The sequence below is a fragment of the Vicugna pacos genome, chromosome 12 (genome assembly GCF_048564905.1).
Source record: "Vicugna pacos chromosome 12, VicPac4, whole genome shotgun sequence".
NCBI classification, from domain to species: domain Eukaryota; kingdom Metazoa; phylum Chordata; class Mammalia; order Artiodactyla; family Camelidae; genus Vicugna; species Vicugna pacos.
The window spans coordinates 2,185,491-2,207,215 of record NC_132998.1 but is presented as its reverse complement, the minus strand read 5'-3'; the positions used below and the strand labels follow the sequence as shown (position 1 = coordinate 2,207,215).

Here is a 21,725-nt window from a genome sequence, read left to right as displayed (position 1 = left end):
TGTGCAGTGAAGCTGTCTTCCACTTAATAGGGGCGAGTTTCTGACTCTCTCTTGACTTCAGCCTCCTCATCTATAAAAGGAAAATAATGTCTACAGCTTTTTTCCCCCTGTTAAATGGGATAGTATTTGTAAGGCATTTAGTGCTCGGCACAGTTAAACACTCACTAAATGTTAGCTGTTACCATCTTCAGTATCAAGTTCTCTGTCAAAGACGTAGTACATGGTAGGCATGGAATGAATTATTTTAAATGACTTAAGAAGAGAAACCTTGAACCTAGAGGTTGGATATCCAGTTCTTTTCTTGTTTACACATACACAGTTTTCAAGCACTAGTAGGAAATCCTGTCCAGGTTGCTTATCAGCTTTTAGCTTTTGGACCAAAATCTGTTACTAGATTTGTACTATAGGCTTTTCTGAAAAACTTCGGAATACAAAAGAAAAGCGAATAATAACCTTCTTAGATAAAGTTTGTTTAAAAAAGAAAAAAATCAGTCCCGTATTATGCATTTAAGATCCCAGAATTCAACCATAACACTATTACTATGTTTTTTGTTTGGGTTTTTTTTTTTAAGTAAAGGGCCACTAAAGATAAAAACATATAGTCCAGGTCACTATTTGCTGGTAAGGTATTTCCAGAAAAATTTTGATACTTAGTTTTTTTAGGTATTCACACAGACTTTTTCCTTCTTTCTTTTTTTCTTTTTTTAAATGGAGGTACTAGGGATTGAATCCAGGACCTTGTTCATGCTAAACGTGCACTCTACCACTGAGCTAGACCCTTGTCCCTTCTTTCTTGCTCTCTCTCTCTCTTTTTTTTTTTTAGTCATTGCAAATAAAAGAATTCACTAAGGATAATTATCTCTTTTCCACAGTAATTGCTACTTGTTTACTTCTAAGAGTTAAGACTCAACAAGAAGTTAATAAAGAAAACTGTATAACTATTAGAAGTAGTTAGTAGAATTTTTTTAGGCTGTGTACCTTTCAAGTTCTCCATTCACTGCTTCTGAGAAAAGTAACTAAATATTGAGAGATGGTATTAGATATGTTTGTTCTAATTTTTCACATAATCATAGGATGATCTGCTGTAGGGATGGGCAGTGCTTTGCTTACCTACTTTATATCTCAAGATAGTTTTATCTAAAACTTGTAAAGCTAAATGGCTACCTCTTCTCTGAGGGAACATAAAACTAGTCTATTATCTGATAGGTTAAAAAAACCCATGATCGCAGGAAAATAAAATGTACTTTTAGAAGAAATTCCTTAAAATTTTGAAGTGCTCTGAATTTATATTTGAAGGTACCTCAAGTGTAGAATGATCATGCTTTTTGTTTTGTAAAGCACACATATATTTTAGATACTTCATAAATAATATCATTAAATATTTTTCCTTCAGAGAAAAACAAATACCAAAAAGGGAAATATGAAAGAATGGGAGGAGAAAAATACATTTGTGGCTAGAATAAAATAAAGACATAAGATTTATTTTAGATACTTTCAACATAATGGAAGTAATTAAAATTTGCAGTGTCAGAATATGTATTTTATTCTTTGTTTTATGAAATTATATGTAGCTGTAAGTTTATTCCTATTTAAAAATTTTTTTTGTTTTAAATGAAGTCTATATATTCAGATATATTAGACACTAAATATGCACTGCCTTGTTAAAAATTAATGTATACATCTCTTTTAGAAACAAATTTTCATTCAAGACTTATTTTCCCAACTGTAATGAACATGATTATTTGTTAAACTCTGTAGACCAGGCATGATGCAGGAATCAGCTGTTGTTTCAATGAACTGATGTCATCACTTAAGTAGAAGTCAATACCATGTTGGTCAGTGAAAAGCATTCTTAATGGTCTACTGGCTATATTACTGAATAAGTGATTAGATTGTGGAACCTCAGAACTACTTGGGACCAACTTCTCTTTAAAACCTTGCCCTTTATTTAGTCTACTAAGTAATAAGTCATACTTATAATTAGAAAATATTTTTAGCTGATTAATATATTTAGCCTACACTCCATTCAATAACAGTTTAAAATAGCTTAAATGTCTTTCAGGTCTTATAAAAATTGTATAATAGTTAAACATAAAATAGGATAATCTTTAAGATTGTTTGGTTAAACAAATGAATATGCAGTAAATAACTTAATGGAGTTCAGATTATGCATTCTACTGTTCATGTATTGTTTTTATAGGCCATCTGTGTAGGACCAGAAAACATGCAGATAATGTATCCAGCTATATTTGACCAGTTACTGGCATTTGTAGAATTTTCCTGTAAACCTCCACAGTATGGACAGCTGGAAACAAAACACATTGCAAATGCAAAATATAATCAGGTAATTTACTATGAATTTTATTTACTCTGTAAAATTTCATGGCTTATAGTCAGTTCCACTTAAGATGAACTTTGGTTATCTCGGGAGTTTTTCATTCACAAACTTTCATATGTTTGTTAACATTTTAAGCTGGAAAAAGAAAAACACTATTTGGAAGACCTTTTCTGGGTTCCTTTTTTATTCTTTATTACTTTCCTTTCCCAAGTAGTTCTCTATGAAGTTTGACCTTTCATGTTACTCTGCAGTACATCTTTCTTCAAAGTTCCTTTCTTGGAGTCCCCATCCCACTAAAAAATGGTTCTCCATCCCTAAGCCAAATCTTACCTAAAATAGATACCTGTAATACAAAATGAAGAAATCTTTGTATACTAAATAAGGAATTGTCTACTACTGGTGTGAAATTTAGTTGGATTTTACATAAAAGATTTTTATAGCCATAATTGGCAAATTTTAACTTTGTTTTGGCTTAGGGGAAAAGTAAATTTCTGAATGCATGCACATGCTGATTTTGTTCACTCAACATAAAAATTATCATTTTACATGGTCCGAAAAGTAGTTTTAATGTGTATTAACTTTTCTCATTCTATTTGTCTTGCAACACAATGGAATCACAATAGATCCAACTATTTGCACCGGTGAGTTAAATTTCCTAAAATTGTCCTAACCTATTGACAACAAATAGAATACATCTTTCCCAGTTCTTGATAGAATGCTCTATGTACTTTTTCCTATAGTTTTAATTTTTGCCTGGCTGAAAATTACTCTTCCATGAAGTACGTATCTCTTTGAAAACTTTGCATGTAATATAATCTGACCTCAAACCAAGGCCTGAACGTTAAGACAAAGAAGCTTTCTCTGAAAACAATATGATTTCATTTAATCTCATTTTTATTTTAACTCTATGTGAAAATATTACTTTCTAGGCGGAATGGGTAGCCTTGAATTATGTACCATTTGCTGAAAGGTCTTTAGAAGTAGTTGTGGATTTATACCAAAAAACAGCCTGTCACAAAGCAGTGGTGAATGAGAAAGTACTCCAGAATATTATTAAGGTATCTTTTTTATTTTAATTTCTATACTTTCATTTAATGATGACAGTATTATTGAAATTACTCTTTAGGTAATAATATATTATCATACATTGAGATGAATGGAAAGTTCAATTTATGTTACTACTTATAGTGACTTTTCTCCAATAATCATGGATATTATTTAGGAAGCTATTTTTCTAAAGCATGAGGTTTCTTTAATGAAAAATATTTTAAAGTAAGCATGCATTCGATTTTGTACAATTCTTAAATATTGCCGCATAAGACAATGAGGGTCCTGTTTCTTAGGACAGTACTGCTCATACCTTGAGGGTGATGAGCATTCAGGAAAGGTTCACAAGGCAGCCTGTGGATTTAACTGATCGTGCATACTGACTTGCTTTTTAAAGGCAGTTCCTCAGTGCCTGGGCAGTCATTAAAATTCATCTCTTGCTGACTGTCCTCTTCCTCCAAAGGTTATTTTCTGCTTTTTCTTCTGTTTTGAAGGACAAACCTAAACCTTGCTCTTCCTCTAGTATGTAGATGTGCCTTTGATTTCCTAGACGATTACAGGCTGATTGAACTCTCTTCCCCTCAAGGAAGAAGGCGTCTCTCTTTTCCGAGGCTCATCCCTCTCTTTGTGTTCATCCTTTTCTCTTCCCACCTTTCTTTGTTGGTGATTCTTTCATTTTTCTTTCAGCCTCTTATACTTTATCCTGGAAAGATGATTAAGCCTTTTATACAAGAACTTTCTACTCAAATTGCCATTCTCTTTCAGCTTTCCTTTGCTTCCAAACTCCTTTAAACAGCTTGTGACCTTCACATAGCCACCACTTCCTCTAACCTGTTGCATGTTGCTTCAAGGCCATATTGTGCTATAGAAACTACTTACTTGAAGTTACAGAAGACCAAATTGTCAAATCCTAAACCCTTTTCTAATTCTTTATCTTCCCTGTAACATGGGACTGTTCCTGCCTTCTTAAAATTCTTTCTTCCTTTGATTTTTGCCATACTTCTTTCTACCCCTCACCACTCATCCCATCAAAACTGTCCTCTCCTCCTTTATTGAGAATTATTTTTAAGCACTTCTGTTGCCAGGTACCAACAAGTAGTAGAGATTTAAAATGAATAAATAATCCATATACTTAATAATTCAATAAGGATCTATAAAAAGGCAAACAAATAACAATGCAGTGTATTAAGTACTAAGTGAAGACCACAGAGCGGAGGCAGCTTTGTGTTCAGATAGACCTGGCTTAGCATAGTGCACTGCTGTGTACCTGCTTCTCTGTGATTTTTGGTCAAATGAACCTGAGAGTTTTTCTCATCTGTAAAAGAAGAAGAGTACCAATACTGCTTTCATATCAATCTTTAAAAAAACTAGTTGAGATACAGCATTTAATGATACTTGCTAAATAGTCAATTCTGGATAAAAAGATCTCCCCTCCCCTTCTTCCCCAAATAGACAAGGAAATAACTTAACTGCCTAGGGGATCTTGGCAGGGAATAACAGAAGTAACACTTGAAGAAGGAGTAATAGAGTTTGCTAGGTTAAAAGGGAGAGGGAAGTATTCTAGATAGATTAAGCAATGTAAAAGATGAGATCATGATATATTTTCAAAGAAATACTGAGAAATCCCATTTAGGGAGGGTGATAGGGTTTGGAATAGTTCTGAAAAAGTGGCTGTGGGTCTTAAAAGCCATCAGAAAGAATCAGACATTGTTCTTTAACTATTGAAGGATTGAGCATGGAGGAGTGACGTGAATCAGTTTGTATTTTTAAAGGAATTAAATAATCCCTTTTCTGTATTCCTAAACACTTTGTTGATGCCACTTACTACATTGTATTGTGGTTAATTTGACAAGGCTCTTTCTTTCTGTGAGCTTTGTGACAGCAAGAACTGAGTTTCCCAGTTCCACGTACATTTATGAATATATACTATATGCCCATCCTTGTATTAGTTACTTAAATATTAAAAAAAAATGTATAAATCATATATCTCTGCTGGATTTAACATTCCCTTGATTTCAGTAAAATATTAATTGCAGTAGTAAACCATCCATTTCTTTTATCTAATCTTGAGTTATAGGGTGTTAGTTTAGAGTGGCCAGTGTATAATTTATTATTCTTTTGTTTGCATGTGATATACATTCAAGCTGTGACCAGCTTTAACAAAAAAGGTCATTTATTGGCATGCTTAGTTGGAAAATTCGGAGATAGAGGAAGGGCTTAATGACTTACTGATCCAGTGGTTCAGCGCCATCACCAAAAACCAAGTTTTTCTCTCCCTCTTGTGCTTTTTAAGGGTTCACTGCATCCTAACTACATTTCTCCTCATAGTTGTAGGCTAATAAAGGAATTAGATGTCAGTAGCAGGGTTGTGTGTGTGTGTGTGTGTGTGTGTGTGTGTGTGTGTGTATCACATTTTCTTCTTAAGCTCCTAAAATTAACCTTAGGTGACCCAGCTTTGGTCCCATGCCCAGTCTTGCACCAGTGATTATGGCCAGAGAAATGGGGTAGTTCGATTGGCTTAACAAGCTAATCATCCCCTTACCCTAATTCCCAACTGGATGGGGGGAAGGGGAAGGAGTAAATAGACCCTGGGTGGGCTAACTACTTGATGGTGGAGGCCCATTTCATGCTAATATGTAATGGTTCATATGTTCACCATGCGACTGTGTAATACTAGTTTGTGTGGATGATGCTGAAATTAGGTTTTATGTTCACTCCATAACACTGAAATATGAAAATGTATCTCTTCTACTTTTTCTTTTTCTCATTTATATAAAAACAGAATTCTCACTCTAATGCAAATTACCAGATGATATGCTGAAACTATTTATTGATGGCGTGCTTGGATAGCTCACTGTGGTAGTTTGGTCAGTCTAGTCTTCTAGTTGGTGGATAGAACTATGACCAGAGAAATTCATTCTGAACCACCAAATTAGTTCTTTAATGATTAACAGCAACCTGTCTCAAAAGTTGACCAATTAAAAAGTAAGTCTCAATATTTTAGTCACCATCCGTAGTTCAGATGCTCTGCTGCTGTATCCTCAAAGGTTAAAGATAAACTGTGTTCTTGAATTACTGATTTTTTTTCAAATATTTGGAAAAGGAAAAAAGTATATTAAAATGTTAGTGTAGAATATAAAATTCAAGGAATTTTAAAGGTAAAACATAAGACTTCAAAGTAGTGATGCCCTAGGCCATGTTTACCTAACCATTAGTGAAAAAATGTAAGCAGTATTGACCTCTCTTTGATGGGAGAAACCCCATCGGTCAGATTATTTTCTGCTAGGAGAACTATGGCGGAATGCTCTAATTTTATAACATCAAGTTAGAGAAGCTGCAAAATTGTAAGTTTCCTTACTGTTATTCTTACTCTTATTCTAGTTTTTTATGATGAGAAACTGGGGTTCAAAAAGGTTATTACTCATTCAGGGTCATTGTTTATCAAATGGAAATAGGACTTAAAAGCACATCTTTCTAGGCAATATGATTTGAAGACCCTGTCTAAGAATTGGTCTTTCTAGAAAATAATATCCTTTTTAATATGAAAATACCTATGTTATGTTTTTCTCTCAGCAGTAGTTTTTTTCTTTTTTTTAAGTAAAGTTGTATGTGTATGTTTTAATTAGTACCTATCTTAAACTGTCTTTATTTTCACAGACCCTTAGGGTTCCTCTCAGTTTGAAGTATTCCTGCCCTTCTGAAAGCACATGGAAACTCGCAGTGTCTTCTCTCCTCAAAGTTCTTTCTATTGGGTTACCAGTTGCCCGGCAGCATGCTTCTTCCGGAAAATTTGACAGTATGTGGCCAGAACTAGCCAACACTTTTGAAGACTTTCTCTTTACTAAAAGGTCAGCTTATTCATTTTTACAATTAAGACAGTCTTTCAAGAAATGCAAATTATACCTGTAATTGCCCTAAAAATAGTTTGTCATTATTCATTAGCAAAGTATTTGATTATCAGGATTACTGGGTTGTATACAAAGCATAACGGGATTAGGCGTGTATCCCCTAGGTACATTATCTGTGAGCGGTGGAGGGTTTTGCTTTCTTCAGTGTTGTGGGTTGTAAGACTGGAATCTATGTATAAGACCACAGGAATTCATCATAATTGAGGAGCCATGGTTTTAACTTGATGAAGATAAGAGGATCCATTTTAAAAATCTGGTGCCCATTTGGCATTACAAGAGGAAAACAATTTGAGAAAATTGAATTTTTTCATGAAAAATAAGATCATTAGTAATAATGAGCAGCTCTTTGGGATGTTCCACTTTTGCGAAAAAGAATGGAACTTTCATTGTATAATCTCCAACTGAGGGCATATCTTAAGGATGCTATTTTGACCCTTCTCTGAATCAGAGTAGGATAGTTGGAACATGGACTAAATTTTTGAATGAGCAACCTGCTGCAGTCCATCTAGAGCTGTGCTATCTAATACAGTAGTCACTAGCTACAGTTAATTTAAAATTTTAATTAAGTCAGCTTAAAAATTCAGTTCTTCAGTCTCACTAGCCATGTTTCAACATTGCCGTGTGTGGCTAGCAGTAGCCATAGTGGACAGTGCAGATCATTGAACATTTCCATTATCAGAGAAAGTTCCTTTGGGCAACACTGATCTAAAATGTGCCATTTTATTAAAGATGGACTTACCAGTAATAGCTGTGATAGTCGGGTAGTCTTCAGTAGACTCCTACAATCTAATTTTCCTTTGTACTGTAGTGAAATTCTGTGAAAAATTTTTCTATTTTTGTATCCATTAATCATTTTTTAAAGCTATAGAATGATGAATATGTCATGTACTGCTATGTAACTGTTTTAAATCGTTAGTTTAAAAGCACTTAAATTATAAATTTGCTATACTTGAAGGAAAAAAACCTACATTGGCACATTGATAATGATCAGATGAGCCCATAACAGAATGATTTAACTGAAGAAGAGATTCTGTCTGCCTTTCTAACGTGGTTTAGTTATTTAGTAAAGAAAAGTTGTAGGGTGCAGAAGGTTAACTTGCAGTTTCTCTACAAAAGCTTATCTGATATTTCAGAACTGAGAATAATGACATGTGATCCTAATTTCTGTTTCTGTAAATCATCAGATTTTGTTTTGCTTTATTCTTATATACTTCTCCGCTCTAGAAAGTTTATTGATACCAATGCAAGAACACTCTTTTTATTTACAGGAAAATCATCGTAACTTACAAAGCATATTCAAACAAATTGTTTTCATCTTTAAAATAACCCTGAATATTTGAGTTCCTTTATGGACTTTGTTGCCTAAGTCACTGTGTTAATTTGTATGAAGCAAACAGATGTAGAAATTTAAACTTTTCTTTTTCTTTCTCAATTATTTGTCTGTATAAGCATGTTTCCCTATTAATAAATTGAATAAGCTTAGATCAGGCTTTTTGCTATGATTGAAACATCTTGAAGAATTTCTTTTCCTGTGGCTGTCTTTCCACCATCTTCCTTATTCTCAAGTTTCTTACTGAACATTCTTCATTTTCCAAACTTTGTTCTTGTTTTATTAAATTCAGTCTCTTAAGTACTTTTATGTGTACAAGAAAGTAGATAGGGAAACAAAGGCCTAATACTAGGTAGTTTACCTTTTATGTAATTTTGTATTAATGCAGTTACAGTATAATTTCATTACAGTCTTTTGCCTAAGGCCCTACACACATTAAAGGTTTGAGTATACTGGGGATGTTGAAAAATCACGTTGTTTAAGACACAGTTAACATAGTGGCTGAGAGCCCTGTCTTGGGAATCAAACTACTTGGATTCAAATCCCAGCCATCTAACTTTGGATCTGTGTATTTTGGATGAGTTATGTATCTTACAGTGACACATTTTCCTCATCTGCTAAAGAGGAATAATAATACTACCTAAATCATAGGGCTATTGTGAGGATTAAGTCACTTAAGTTAAATGATTGCTTATAATAGTTCCTGGAATGTATATGCTTTTATTAAAATGCTTGCTACCACCGTTATCCTCATTATCGTTACTTCTTTCACTTAAGAGAAACTGACATTATCCATATCCTTTCCCATGAAACAGCCGTATTTTATTGTTTTTATTTTTATTTTTGTTTGTTTATTGGGGGGAGGTAATTGAACCCAGGACCTCATGCATGCTAAGCACGCACTCTCCCACTGAGCTATACGTTTCCCCCAAACAGCCATATTTTAAACTAAAAATTTACCAACCAAAACTCTTAAGTAACTGGGACTAGGAAATTTACCTCTAAATTTGGAGTTGTTTTTAATGATTAGAAAAAAATTAAGGTACTAAATTCTAGTATCAAGTGACAGAATCAGTGTTCTAAGTTGTGGTTATTCTAGTTACAGATTTAAGTCTTCTACTCTATGAAGAAATAGAAAGATACCCTGTATTGAGAGCCAGGAAACCTGTGGCCTGCTCTTGACTCTGCCACCTACTTTCTGTTCACCTTGGTCATTTCCTCTCACTAGGCATCATTTTTTTAAATTGTAAGACCTAAATTCATTGATTTGACTAGTCGTAGAAGTCTGCAATTATTTTACGTATTTTGACTTAATATTTTAATTAGTGTTTTTAATTGAATAGCTTATGTGGATAAAGCCAGTTTACTTTTTATTTCATAGTCCAAGAATACTTTAAGGCTCATATGGAATGCTTTCATTGGTTAATTGATACTAAAAATGCAGTGCTCACTAAGAGAACTTAAAAACCATGCACATTTTCACAGTTTCATGACAAGATTTTGTCTTTGTTTTTGTTTTCCAAATACTTATTACTTTGGAAAATCACAAACTGTTGGACTTTAAATTTTACTTTATGCCACATGTATACTGTGTTCTATAATTGAAGTCTGTAGTAGTAGTGTTTGAACAGTAGGAAGAGTGTTTCGGGATTTTGATCGAAATAGAAAGACTTAGGTTTTTGTTTTTGTTTTAAGACTTAGGTTTTTAAATAATACTAGTATTTGAGTGTTTTTTGTTTTACACTGGAAAATGTATAAGTCTTTTAATCTAATTACTATTACTCTAAGACTCCGTGAATAACCGTATCTTTCTCTGTGGTATTTTCCAACTGTTTATGGTTTGCAGCTGCTTTCACAAAGCAGTACAAAATAACAAAGAAAACAAATAAAAGCAAAATCAACTAGAAGAAAAGAAAGGCTTTGGACATCATTGAGGGCTATCATAAGTGGATGAATTGTTAAAATGAGTGAAAGAAAAACAGTTAAAAATGAGAAGCATAAGGACAGTAATCTGGTGGACACTTGATATTTATTAGAAATTCATTCAGCTGCCCTTTAAGTACCAAAACATGGTACTTGTCCTCTAGAAGACACGTATTTCCACTTGTCCTCTAGTGGAAATGCGTACAATCAGTGGTCCCTGGAACTTAAGTTAAAAACCACAGTACTACCCAAAAGAATTGAAATGAAACATGTTCACACAAAAACTTGTACACTGATGTTTATAAGCAGCATTATTATAATAGCCAAAAAATGAAAACAATCCAAATGTTCATCAACTGATGAATGGATAAATTAAATGTGGTATATACATCCATACAGTGGAATATTCAGCCATAAAAATGAATGAAATACTGATGCATGTTACAACATAGATGAATCTTGAAAATGTTATGCTAAGTGAAAGAACCCAGACACAAAAGGCCATATGTTATATGATCTCATTTATGCGATATATCCAGAATAGCAGATCCGTAGAGACAGAGATTAGATTAATGGTTACCAGAGGTGGGAGGAGGGTAGAGTAGGGAGTGACAACTAATGAGTTTTTTTTGGGGGTGATGAAAATATTCTAGAATTAGAAATGATGATCATTGCACAACTTTGTAAATATACTAAAAAGCACTGAATTATACAATTTAAAAGTGAATTTTTTGGTGAAAGAATTATATCTCAAAAAATAATTTTAATGTAACATACAGAGAGAACTGATGAAAAATACAAATAATATTTATCAGTTTGAAGTCTCTTTTATTTCGAATAAAAATTCGTAAATTAAAAAAAATCACTGAATACTATACTGCTCAAACTTAGAGAATTTAAGGATCTTTTATGGCCCATTTGTACCTACAATATTGACTATTTCCCTTTAATTTATAGGTAAATTCTGCTAATAATCTGCGTTTTTTTTAAAGCTCAATTTTTTTGATATGCTTTCAGTATCTAGTAAGGATACTAACTATAAATTAAAATAAATAACCAATAGGTTGGGATCTGAGGTGAGAGTATTCAACCTGTGCACAATCGAATAAATTCCCGATTTTTGATCATTAGGATTAGGAGGAGGGAACCTATCAGTTTTTAGCTTTGTATGCTACTCTCTTCCCTCATTATATTTTAAAAATGCAGTTCAGTGTTTCTGATATATGATCCCAATGATTAATATCATTACTGTATGTTCTTAATAAACTTTTTTTTAATTGGTAGTTAGCCTGTTGGTATTTGTCTATGTATGTGTGTGTATTTTAATACATGTGATTAGATAAACTAAGTAATACCAAATAGAGCAAAAACCACTTTAGATACAAAACTGTTTACTATACCTCTAAATCTAAATGTGATAATACTGTTTTTACATTTATAACTTTTATAAAAGATAAGAACCTAGGCTCAAATATTATATAAGTCTCGGTTTAAATTGTGGCCTTGTCATTTATTTGCAGTGTGTTCTTGCTCATATTACTCGCTACATCTGAAGCTTCAGTTTCCTCTTCTGTCAATTACATGATAATACGTGTGGTTACTGTGGGAACGTGAGAGATAATACACATAAAACTGTTAATGCAGTGGCTTCATCTCTGATTTTTCCTGTCATCATTATTGCAATAATCATCACCATTCTATTCTCAGCTATTTTTGAGTGCTTAATATTTCACTGTTTCATGAATCTAATAGCACTTTACTGCTCATTCTTAAGAGCCACAGGGTCTAGAATTCACTTTGGTTTTCTCAGAACTGTTGATTTATTCTGATCTTGTTGGAATAATTTTCTACTTTAGAAAGTCTGAATCAGCCCTCTTCAGATGTTCTCGGTCTTTTATTGTAAAGATACATAACATATCGTATTTATTACAAACTAATGGTTAATGGGCTGTCTCTGAGTGAATAATACAGCATCTTGACCAAGGCTCTGTTAAATCACTGGCAGAATAAGTGAATTCAGATTTTGTCACAGTGGTAATTTTTGCTGTAACTCCAGATGATAATATGTTTTCCTTGTTTTTCATTCATAGTACTGAAAGAAGTTTAGCTCTTCAGATTTTATTTTGTTCATGATTGGACCAACTATTTTTGTAGCTAGAATTTTATGTTTGTGATTAGCTTAGTCATTTATACTAATTACTTTAATTAAAAATACTATTCTTTTAAATAAATGATAATATTCCTAACTTGGGTGAGAAAATATATTTTTTTGAAATTTGAATCTGTTTGTTTATTTTCTGTTTGTATTTCCAGGAAGTATTTTACCTTTATAAATGAAGTTTTCTGTTTATTTTTTAGCATACCTCCAGATAACCTCTCTATTCAAGAATTTCAAAGAAACGAAAGTATTGATGTTGAGGTAAGGAACCTATTTAAAACATTTTCCTGTGACTATTTCTGAAAACCAAATAGTTGAAATGTTGAAACTGTAAAGTTGCTAAAATAAAGTAATAGGCTGAGCTTGAACCTAAAAGCATTAAAACTCTCAGAAAGGTTAAAGTTTAATTTTTAAAGCACTTGACATTTTAAAAATGACTTTCTTACAGCTCTGTGCTTTGTGCATGTTGTGTAGATACTAGTTATGTCCATTTAATAATTTTAAAAAGCAGTTGATTTAGTAAAATAAATCCATCAGTCAGTGAACATGCATTTGAGAGCCTACTTTACAGTTTGACAAATCAAATGTTTGTAGTTCAAATTAATCAATAAGTTGCTTAGAATTTTCTATTTTAACCAAATGTAGAAGCAAATAAGTGTTTTTTAAAGAATATATTTTGCTGATATAAATGGAATTTAAAGAAGTAGTTGACTGTGGGTTTTTTTATTGGGGGGTTGCTTTAAATTTTTTTCCTTTGAAGTAGGATCGGGGACCTTTAAATAAGTCAAATTAATTATTAAATAAAGTGTACATGAAAAGCATAAATATCATACATAGATGCTAAATATTGCCTTTTGTCCCATTGCTATATTAACTCTTATAAACTCTGCTTCAGACTTTTCTTCTTTTCCTGCAAAAGTCAAAATAACACATTATATGTAAGAAATAAACTATTTAACAAAAATGAATATAACTTTACTTCCTCTTAATAACGCATTTTTATGGTTCTAAAAGGTGATTTAAGTCTTATTCTTAACCCTGTTTTGGATATTTTACTCTAATATGGATACATTTCATATACTGACTTTTTCTCTAGAAGTCTCTTTGCTTTTATGGTGTTGAAGATCAAAATTTGTTAAGGTTGTTGTATAGTAAACAGTTTATAGTATTGACTATTTTGTAATAAAGTTATTTACTAAAGCAGATGAGGGGAACAGACTGATTATCCTGCATGTTAACATTAAAATTCTTATGTAGTTCTATTAAGATTCTTTAACTGATTTTCCTGTAAAATAAAATTTAAATTTTACTCTAGAAATGATCATTTACATCAGTCTCTTTTGAGAGAAAAAAAATGCCTTTGAATTTGCCTCTTTGCTTTTAGGTAGTTCAGCTTATCAGCACTGAGATACTGCCTTATGCCAATTTTATTCCTAAGGAATTTGTTGGTCAAATAATGACTATGCTTAATAAGGGCTCAATACATTCTCAGTCGTCTTCATTTACAGGTATGTTATTTCAGTGATTTTTTTTTTTTAAAATGTTAGTAAGTATTGAAATACTTTTGAAGAAGCTAACTGTAGAAATATTTACCCCTACGACTATGGTAAATGTAAACAGAAGAATGGCAAAGTTATTTTTAAGAATGTGATATAGAACATTAAGTTTTATGAGGGGAAAATGTAAATTTTCTGTGCATTATGTGTGATGAATTAAATTTTAAAGCAGTTACAGAATCCAGCTAAATCATTGCAGGCTGAAGTAAGTTACCAGTTTTGTGAAGTTATGGATTATGGGGAGGTAATAAATCTATATTCTGTCACTTAGTAATTGGTTAATCTGTTGGTTAACTTAGTAATTGGTTAACTGTCAGTTTTGTCATCTGTAAAATGAAAATATTAATACCAACCTTTCAGGATTATAAATTACAGAGTTATTAGTCCATTGAAAAAAAGATGTCAATATTTGTTAAGGGAACTGACATTTAATGAATGACTACTATGTGTAGGATGTTATGCTAGAATATTAATCTCATTCCTCACAACATTTCTGTAAGGATAGATTCTACCATATGACAGAAGGGGAAATGGGTTTAGAAAGGCTGAAAAATTACCCACAGTCTTAAGGCTGGAGACCAAAGTTTATCCATGAAAAGAACTACATGCTTCTTTTGATTATATCATGCCAACTTATTGGGAGATGATATATAATAAGTTGCTTTTTGCTATTATTTCTCTTTTTTAAACCTGTGGTCAAGTGTTAAATGTAATTGTGTCATCATCATGTGACTTTTTTTTTTTTTGGTAAGATGATTAAAAAATTCTAAACTTGTGCCATGTGTATCCTTACTCCCCAGAATTTACTGGAGATGTAACTAACCTACTAAACTGTGATGAACACTATGAAGAGCATTTAAGTGTACAGTCTGACCATGAGAGGTTTCTCACACTGTTTACTTCATAAGCTGGTTCTTTTTCCTAGCCCAGATAATTTTTAAAATTTATCTGGTAAAGTCTGAGTTTAACAAACATAGGAACCTCAAAGAAAAAAATTTTGAACTCCACTTATCTTAATGTAGTCAACCTTTTATCAAGAATATTAAAAAATATAGATAAATCTTCATGAAATATACTTTAAGAACAATATTTTAATTAGATATAGATATTCTAAGTTAAATGAGGACTACTGAGTGACCATGTGTACTTTTTCTAGCAGTTTTCTGACAGTAGCTCTTACCATTTATAATATTAAATGTACCAAGATAGAAGGCACAGGTACATTCTACCAGTGACTTTGCCATAGGACACAATTTTCTCAGCTTTAACTTGGAGTTTTCTTTAAGCATAAACATACAAATCCTTTCTTGCTAATAAACAAAACTGACCTATAAACACAGAGGTTCCAGTGATTATTTTTGGTCCTCTGCTCTTAAATTTGATCTGACAGCCAGAGCTCACAGACATTTGAGGAAATCCTCCAACATGAAAGAGAAAGACCAAAACAAATGAAAAGGGGATAAAAGAAACAGGGAAGAAAGAGATAATATACAGAACCATTGAAAACATGTATTTTTTAAAAATACAATTATAATTAGGATGCTCAGAGAGATAAAAGATTTTACATTCATGAAACAAGAAACGTGCTATTACAACGGAGCAATCAGAACATGAAGGTGCGCATATAAACTAAAAATATGATAGCTGACATAAGTTCAATCAAGGGTTGGAAGTAAAGCAAAGACAAACAAGTGGACAATATGAAAAGAAAGAAATAAAATGAATCCAAGGGATCTAATGTCCGACAATAGGTCTTTCAGATAGAGAGAAGCTAGGAGAGAAAATTATCAAAGAAACAAACTGAAGATGTAAATATGCAGATTAAAAGTGATCACTAAGTACCCAGAAAAGGGAAGGAAAAAAGATTCATAATAAGGCCTGTCATCATGAAGTATCAAAATATTAGGGATAAAGAGAAGATGCTAAAAGATTTCAGAAAGAAAATAAAAAGGTTTAACACAGAAGAGTTGTAGCAAAAGGACATTGGAATTCTCAGTAGCAACATTGATGCTGAAAGATTGAAAGATGCTGGAAGGCTGTGGTTTCTGAGTTATAAATGGAAAAGATTTTTAACATAGAGTTTTATACCTAGGCCCACTGTTGGCCAAGTAGGAATGTAGAATGGTAGTTCTCAAATGTAAGCGTGCATTATAATCACCTAGAGGGAAGCCATTTCCACGATCTAAACCCACAGTTTCTGGTTCAGTAGGTCTGCAGTGAGGCATGAGAATTTGCATTTCTAACATGTTCTCTGGCAATGCTGATGCTGCCTAGGAACCCCACTTTCAGTACCACAGTAAAATGACATTTTCGGAAATACAAGGTCTTAAAATTTCTACTTCCCATTCACTCCTCGGGTACTGCAGAATTTGCCCCATGAAAACAAAGGAGTAAGTCAGGAAAAGGGAAGGCATGAGATCTAGAAAGATACAACACAAGAAAGAATAAAAACAACTCACAGGGTGATGTCAAAGACTAGTTCTAGGATATAGCTGGACAGCATGTTCAGAGAGCAACTAGTCCAGACTGGAGCAGAGGGCAGGGTCCAGGGAAGATGTTGCCAAGAGAAAAAGAGAATGGAAGAAAGAAACAGATTGTTCCAAACTTGACCATGTAGAAGACTGTTGAGAGGTATTCTGCAGTGCTGTTGAAGGGGCTAAAAAGACCAGGACGAGGAGAATGTTGAGTTCCAGAGATGAGAGTGGACAGTCTTGCCTTGTTTTTGATCTTGCAAGGGGGAAAATTATCTGTTTGATACATATATGTGTATATTTATATACATGCTATTACCTCTAAGTTTTTCACGATACTTTTTATCAGGGAATTTCCTTCTATTCCTAGTTTGCTAAGAGTTGTTTCATTAAGGTGTATTAGCGCATTGTATTAACCATCAAAAATTGTTAATTCTACAGAAGCAGAGATTGATATTCGTTTGAGAGAAGAATTTTCTAAAATGTGTTTTGAAACATTGCTCCAGTTTTCCTTCAGTAATAAAGTCACAACACCTCAAGAAGGCTACATTTCACGAATGGCACTCTCAGTGCTTCTAAAGAGATCTCAAGATGTACTACATCGTTATATAGAGGATGAAAGATTAAGTGGTAAATGCCCTCTTCCAAGGTACATGTATATGTGTATTTTTAAGTAAAGAAGGAATTAACTCTCATAGTTAATAATTTTTTAAAAAACCCTGAAAATCAAGTGTTTTCATAGGTGATCTGAGCTTAACCTGAGGCTGTTTATAATTTTTAGTCCATACAATGTAAATTTCCAAAGTTTGCTGCAGATATATCAATGTGTTTATCATGCGGTGCTTTCCAGACTAGTTGTGGAGAGTAAGTAACATATGATATATATGCCAAATTACTTACTTGAATTTGAAAAGAAATCAAAGTCTAAAATACATGTTCTCAAGGATTTCTGGGTAAGGACTTGTGGATCTGTATGAACACAGATCATGACTGTGGATCTCTCTAGAGATAATAGATAAATCATATTCTCTGAACTTCCTGGTTTGTTTTATAATCATTTGTAGGTTTCTCCATAAGTCCTCTGCCATATCTCAGATCTTCTTTTCATCCAGTTTGCTTTATTAAGTCCTTGTATCCAAACTGCTTTGCTTCTCATTTAGTCAAGCCATGCCAGTTGAAGGGGCTCTGGGTCTTTCTGCTAAACCAAGGCTAATCAAAGTTGGGGTATAGATCAGAATTTATCAAAAAATGCAATCATAAATTAGGGTTATGTTGCCAATCTATTTTTTAATGTGGAAGTTAGAGTTTAAGGCAAAGCAAATGAAGCAGATAGAAAACAATATTGGAAGACAAAGTTATCAAAGTCAGGAAAGAGAAAAATCATTGTGGGTCCCATCTTATAAGGTAGTATTGAAAAGGTGAATCACTGACCCTGAATCTTTGTGTACTTTCTTAGTTACTTAGAATAAATCCCCGGAGTTGGCATTGACCTGTCAAGAGATTCAGACAGTTTAAAAACTTTGATATGTATTACATATTGCCTGTTAGAGACTTCTGCTAATTCATATTATCCCAGGAATATTGAACATCCTTTTTCCTCAAGTTTTGGCAGTTTAAAATTATTTGCCATTTGATGAATGAAAAAATAACAACATAGTAGTTTGATTTCTTAAAAATTTTCGGTTTTGTAAGTTGCTTTGTTTGGAATATTTTCATTAGATTATAAGATATTATTTGATTTCAGAAAGCAACTTTTCCTTTATTTTTGTTTTGTTTACTCTATTGCTTTTAAATTGAGTCTTAACAGTTGTTACAGTGTATCATCCTATGTTTGATGCAGTATTACTACATTATTTTCTAAAACACTACACTGCAACACAATAAAATACTTACAAAAGGAGGCTTGGAATAAGTACCCTGTCATGGTATTAGGAAAGTTTTATCTGTTGAATGATAACACAGATTAGGGTTAGGGTGTAGGGGAAGACTGGAGGGTAGAAGAGCCATTTCTGCAGGAGAAAGAAGGAAATCAAACTACTCTTATGGATCCTTTACTCCAAGCTCATTCTTCATTGCTAATGTCTCAAATAGTGTCAACTTCGGATTGATTTTGAGCCTATTTCTTACTTGTTATATTATAAGGTTAAATAAGTACTGTTATAATTTTAAAGATACTTTTGACAGCATGATGAAATATGTGCCAGGAGGTAATAGTAGTCTTTATTTCCATTTAAGCTTTGGCAAGTCCCTTTTGTACTAATTAGTTAAAAACAAACAAACAAAAAAAAACCTTTTGTAGAAATTGTAAAAGCATATCTTATATATTGTTTTACTTTTAAGTAGTTAATGAAATATCTTACAAATAAATTTATACTTATATGAGTAGATTGCCTTTCCCCCCATTTTAATGTTGATAACTTATAGTTAGAATAACTATAAATCTTATTTGCACACTGAAGTACATGTTAAATGAAATGATTTTCTTTTATAAGAATTTAAAACTATATTAACTTTGCATTGTCTCGTGTTCAGTATTTTCCAAAGTGTGTCTATTTATATAACTTAGTAAAAAATACACATGGCATAATTTTAAATTTTTTTTTACATTTTTTATTGAGTTGTAATCATTTTACAATGCTGTGTCAAATTCCAGTGTAGAGCACAATTTTTCAGTTATACATGAATATACATATATTCAATGTCACATTTTTTTCCACAGTGAGCTACCGCAAGATCTTGTATATATTTCCCTGTACTATACAGTATAATCTTGTTTATCTATTCTGCATGTGCCTTTCAGTATCTACAAATTTTGAAATCCCAGCCTGTCCCTTCCCACCCCCTGCCCCCTTGGCAACCACAAATTTGTGTTCTATGTCTGGGAGTCTGTTTCTGTTTTGTATTTATGTTTTTTTTTGTTTTTGTTTTTGTTTTTTTTTTTGGAGTACACATATGAGTGATCTCATATGGTATTTTTCTTTCTCTTTCTGGCTTACTTACTTAGAATGACATTCTCCAGGGACATCCATGTTGCTACAAATGGCATTATGTTGTCATTTTTATGGCTGAATAGTATTCCATTATATAAATATACCACCTCTTCTTTATCCAGTCATCTGTTGACAGACATTTAGGCTGTTTCCATGTCTTGGCTATTGTAAATAGTGCTGCTATGAACATCAGGGTACAGGTGTCTTTTTGAAGTAGGGTTCCTTCTGGATATATGCCCAGGAGTGGGATTCCTGGGTCATATGGTAAGTCTATTCCTAGTCTTTTGAGGAATCTCCATACTGTTTTCCATAATGGCTGCACCAAACTGCATTCCCACCAGCAGTGTAGGAGGGTTCCCTTTTCTCCACAGCCTCTCCAGCATTTGTCATTTGTGGATTTTTGAATGATGGCCATTCTGACTGGTGTGAGGTGATACCTCATTGTAGTTTTGATTTGCATTTCTCTGATAATTAGTGATACTGAGCATTTTTTCATGTACCCGTTGATCATTTGTATTTCTTCCTTGGAGAATTACTTGTTTAGGTTTTCTGCCCATTTTTGGATTGGGTTGTTTGTTTTTTTCTTACTAAGCTGTATGAGCTGCTTATATATTCTGGAGATCAAGCGTTTGTCGATTTCAGCATTTGCAAAAATTTTTTCCTATTCTGTAGGCTGTCATTTTGTTTTACTTATGGTTTCCTTTGCTGTGCAGAAGCTTGTAAGTTTCATTAGGTCCCATTTGTTTATTCTTGCTTTTATTTCTATTGCTTGGGTAGACTGCCCTAGAAGAACATTTTTGAGATGTATGTGAGATAATGTTTTGCCTATGTTTTCTTCTAGGAGATTTATTATATCTTGTCTTATGTTTAAGTCTTTGATCCATTTTGAGTTTATTTTTGTGTATGGTGTAAAGGAGTGTCCTAGCTTCATTGATTTACATGCTGCTGTCCAGTTTTCCCAACACCATTTGCTGAAGAGACTGTCTTTATTCCATTGTATATTCTTGCCTCCTTTGTCAAAGATTAGTTGACCAAAAGTTTGTGGGTTCATTTCTGGGCTCTCTGTTCTGTTCCATTGGTCCATATGTCTGTTTTGGTACCAATACCATGCTGTCTTGATGACTGTAGCTCTGTAGTATTGTCTGAAGTCTGGGAGAGTTATTCCTCCAGCCTCTTTCTTTTTCTTCAGTAATGCTTTGGCAAGTCTAGGTCTTTTGTGGTTCCATATAAATTTTATTATTATTTGTTCTAGTTCTGTGAAATATGTCCTGGGTGATTTGATAGGGATTGCCTTGGGCAGTGTGACCATTTTAATATTGATTCTTCCAATCCAGGAGCATGGGAGATCTTTCCATTTTTTCAAGTCTTCTTTAGTTTCCTTCACCAGTGGTTTATAGTTTTCCACATATAAGTCTTTCACCTCCTTGGTTAGATTTGTTCCTAGGTAATTTTATTAGTTTGGGTGCTATTTTAAAGGGGATTGTTTCTTTACTTTCTTTTTCTGTTGATTCATTGTTAGTGTAAAGAAATGCAACTGATTTTTGAACGTTAATCTTGTAACCTGCTACCTTGATGAATTCTTTGATTAGTTTTAGTAGTTTTTGTGTGGAACTTTCAGGGTTTTCTATATATAGTATCATCTCATATGCATATAGTGACACTTTAACCTCTTCTTTTCCAATTTGGATCCCTTTAATTTCTCTCTCTTGCCTGATTGCTGTGGCTAGGACTTCCAAGACTGTGTTGAATAGGAGTGGTGATAGTGGGCAGCCTTGTCTTGTCCCAGATTTTAGTGGGAAGCTTTTGAGTTTTTCACCGTTGAGTACTATGCGGGCTGTAGGTTTGTCATATAGAGTGTTTATTATGTTGAGATATATCCGCTCTATATCCACTTTGGTGAGAGTTTTTATCATAAGTGGGTGTTGAATTTTAGCGAATGCTTTTTCTGCATCTATTGAGATGATCATGTGGTTTTTGTCCTTTCTCTTGTTAATGTGATGTATT

The 21,725-nt window shown here is 33.0% G+C and overlaps 1 protein-coding gene across 2 annotated transcripts in view; it reads left to right on the top strand.

Annotated features, from left to right (window-relative positions):
* Positions 1-21,725, top strand: part of MON2 (MON2 homolog, regulator of endosome-to-Golgi trafficking) — a 100,207-nt gene that overhangs the window by 66,097 nt on the left and 12,385 nt on the right. Inside the window, exons 27-33 of one of the 2 annotated variants that reach the window (XM_006218071.3) lie at positions 2,201-2,344; positions 2,962-2,979; positions 3,268-3,396; positions 7,043-7,233; positions 12,905-12,965; positions 14,089-14,212; positions 17,173-17,380. In XM_006218071.3, the coding sequence (XP_006218133.1) occupies positions 2,201-2,344; positions 2,962-2,979; positions 3,268-3,396; positions 7,043-7,233; positions 12,905-12,965; positions 14,089-14,212; positions 17,173-17,380 (875 nt within the window). The remainder of the gene's footprint in view (positions 1-2,200; positions 2,345-2,961; positions 2,980-3,267; positions 3,397-7,042; positions 7,234-12,904; positions 12,966-14,088; positions 14,213-17,172; positions 17,381-21,725) is intronic. The other variant, XM_006218072.4, reaches the window with a different exon arrangement.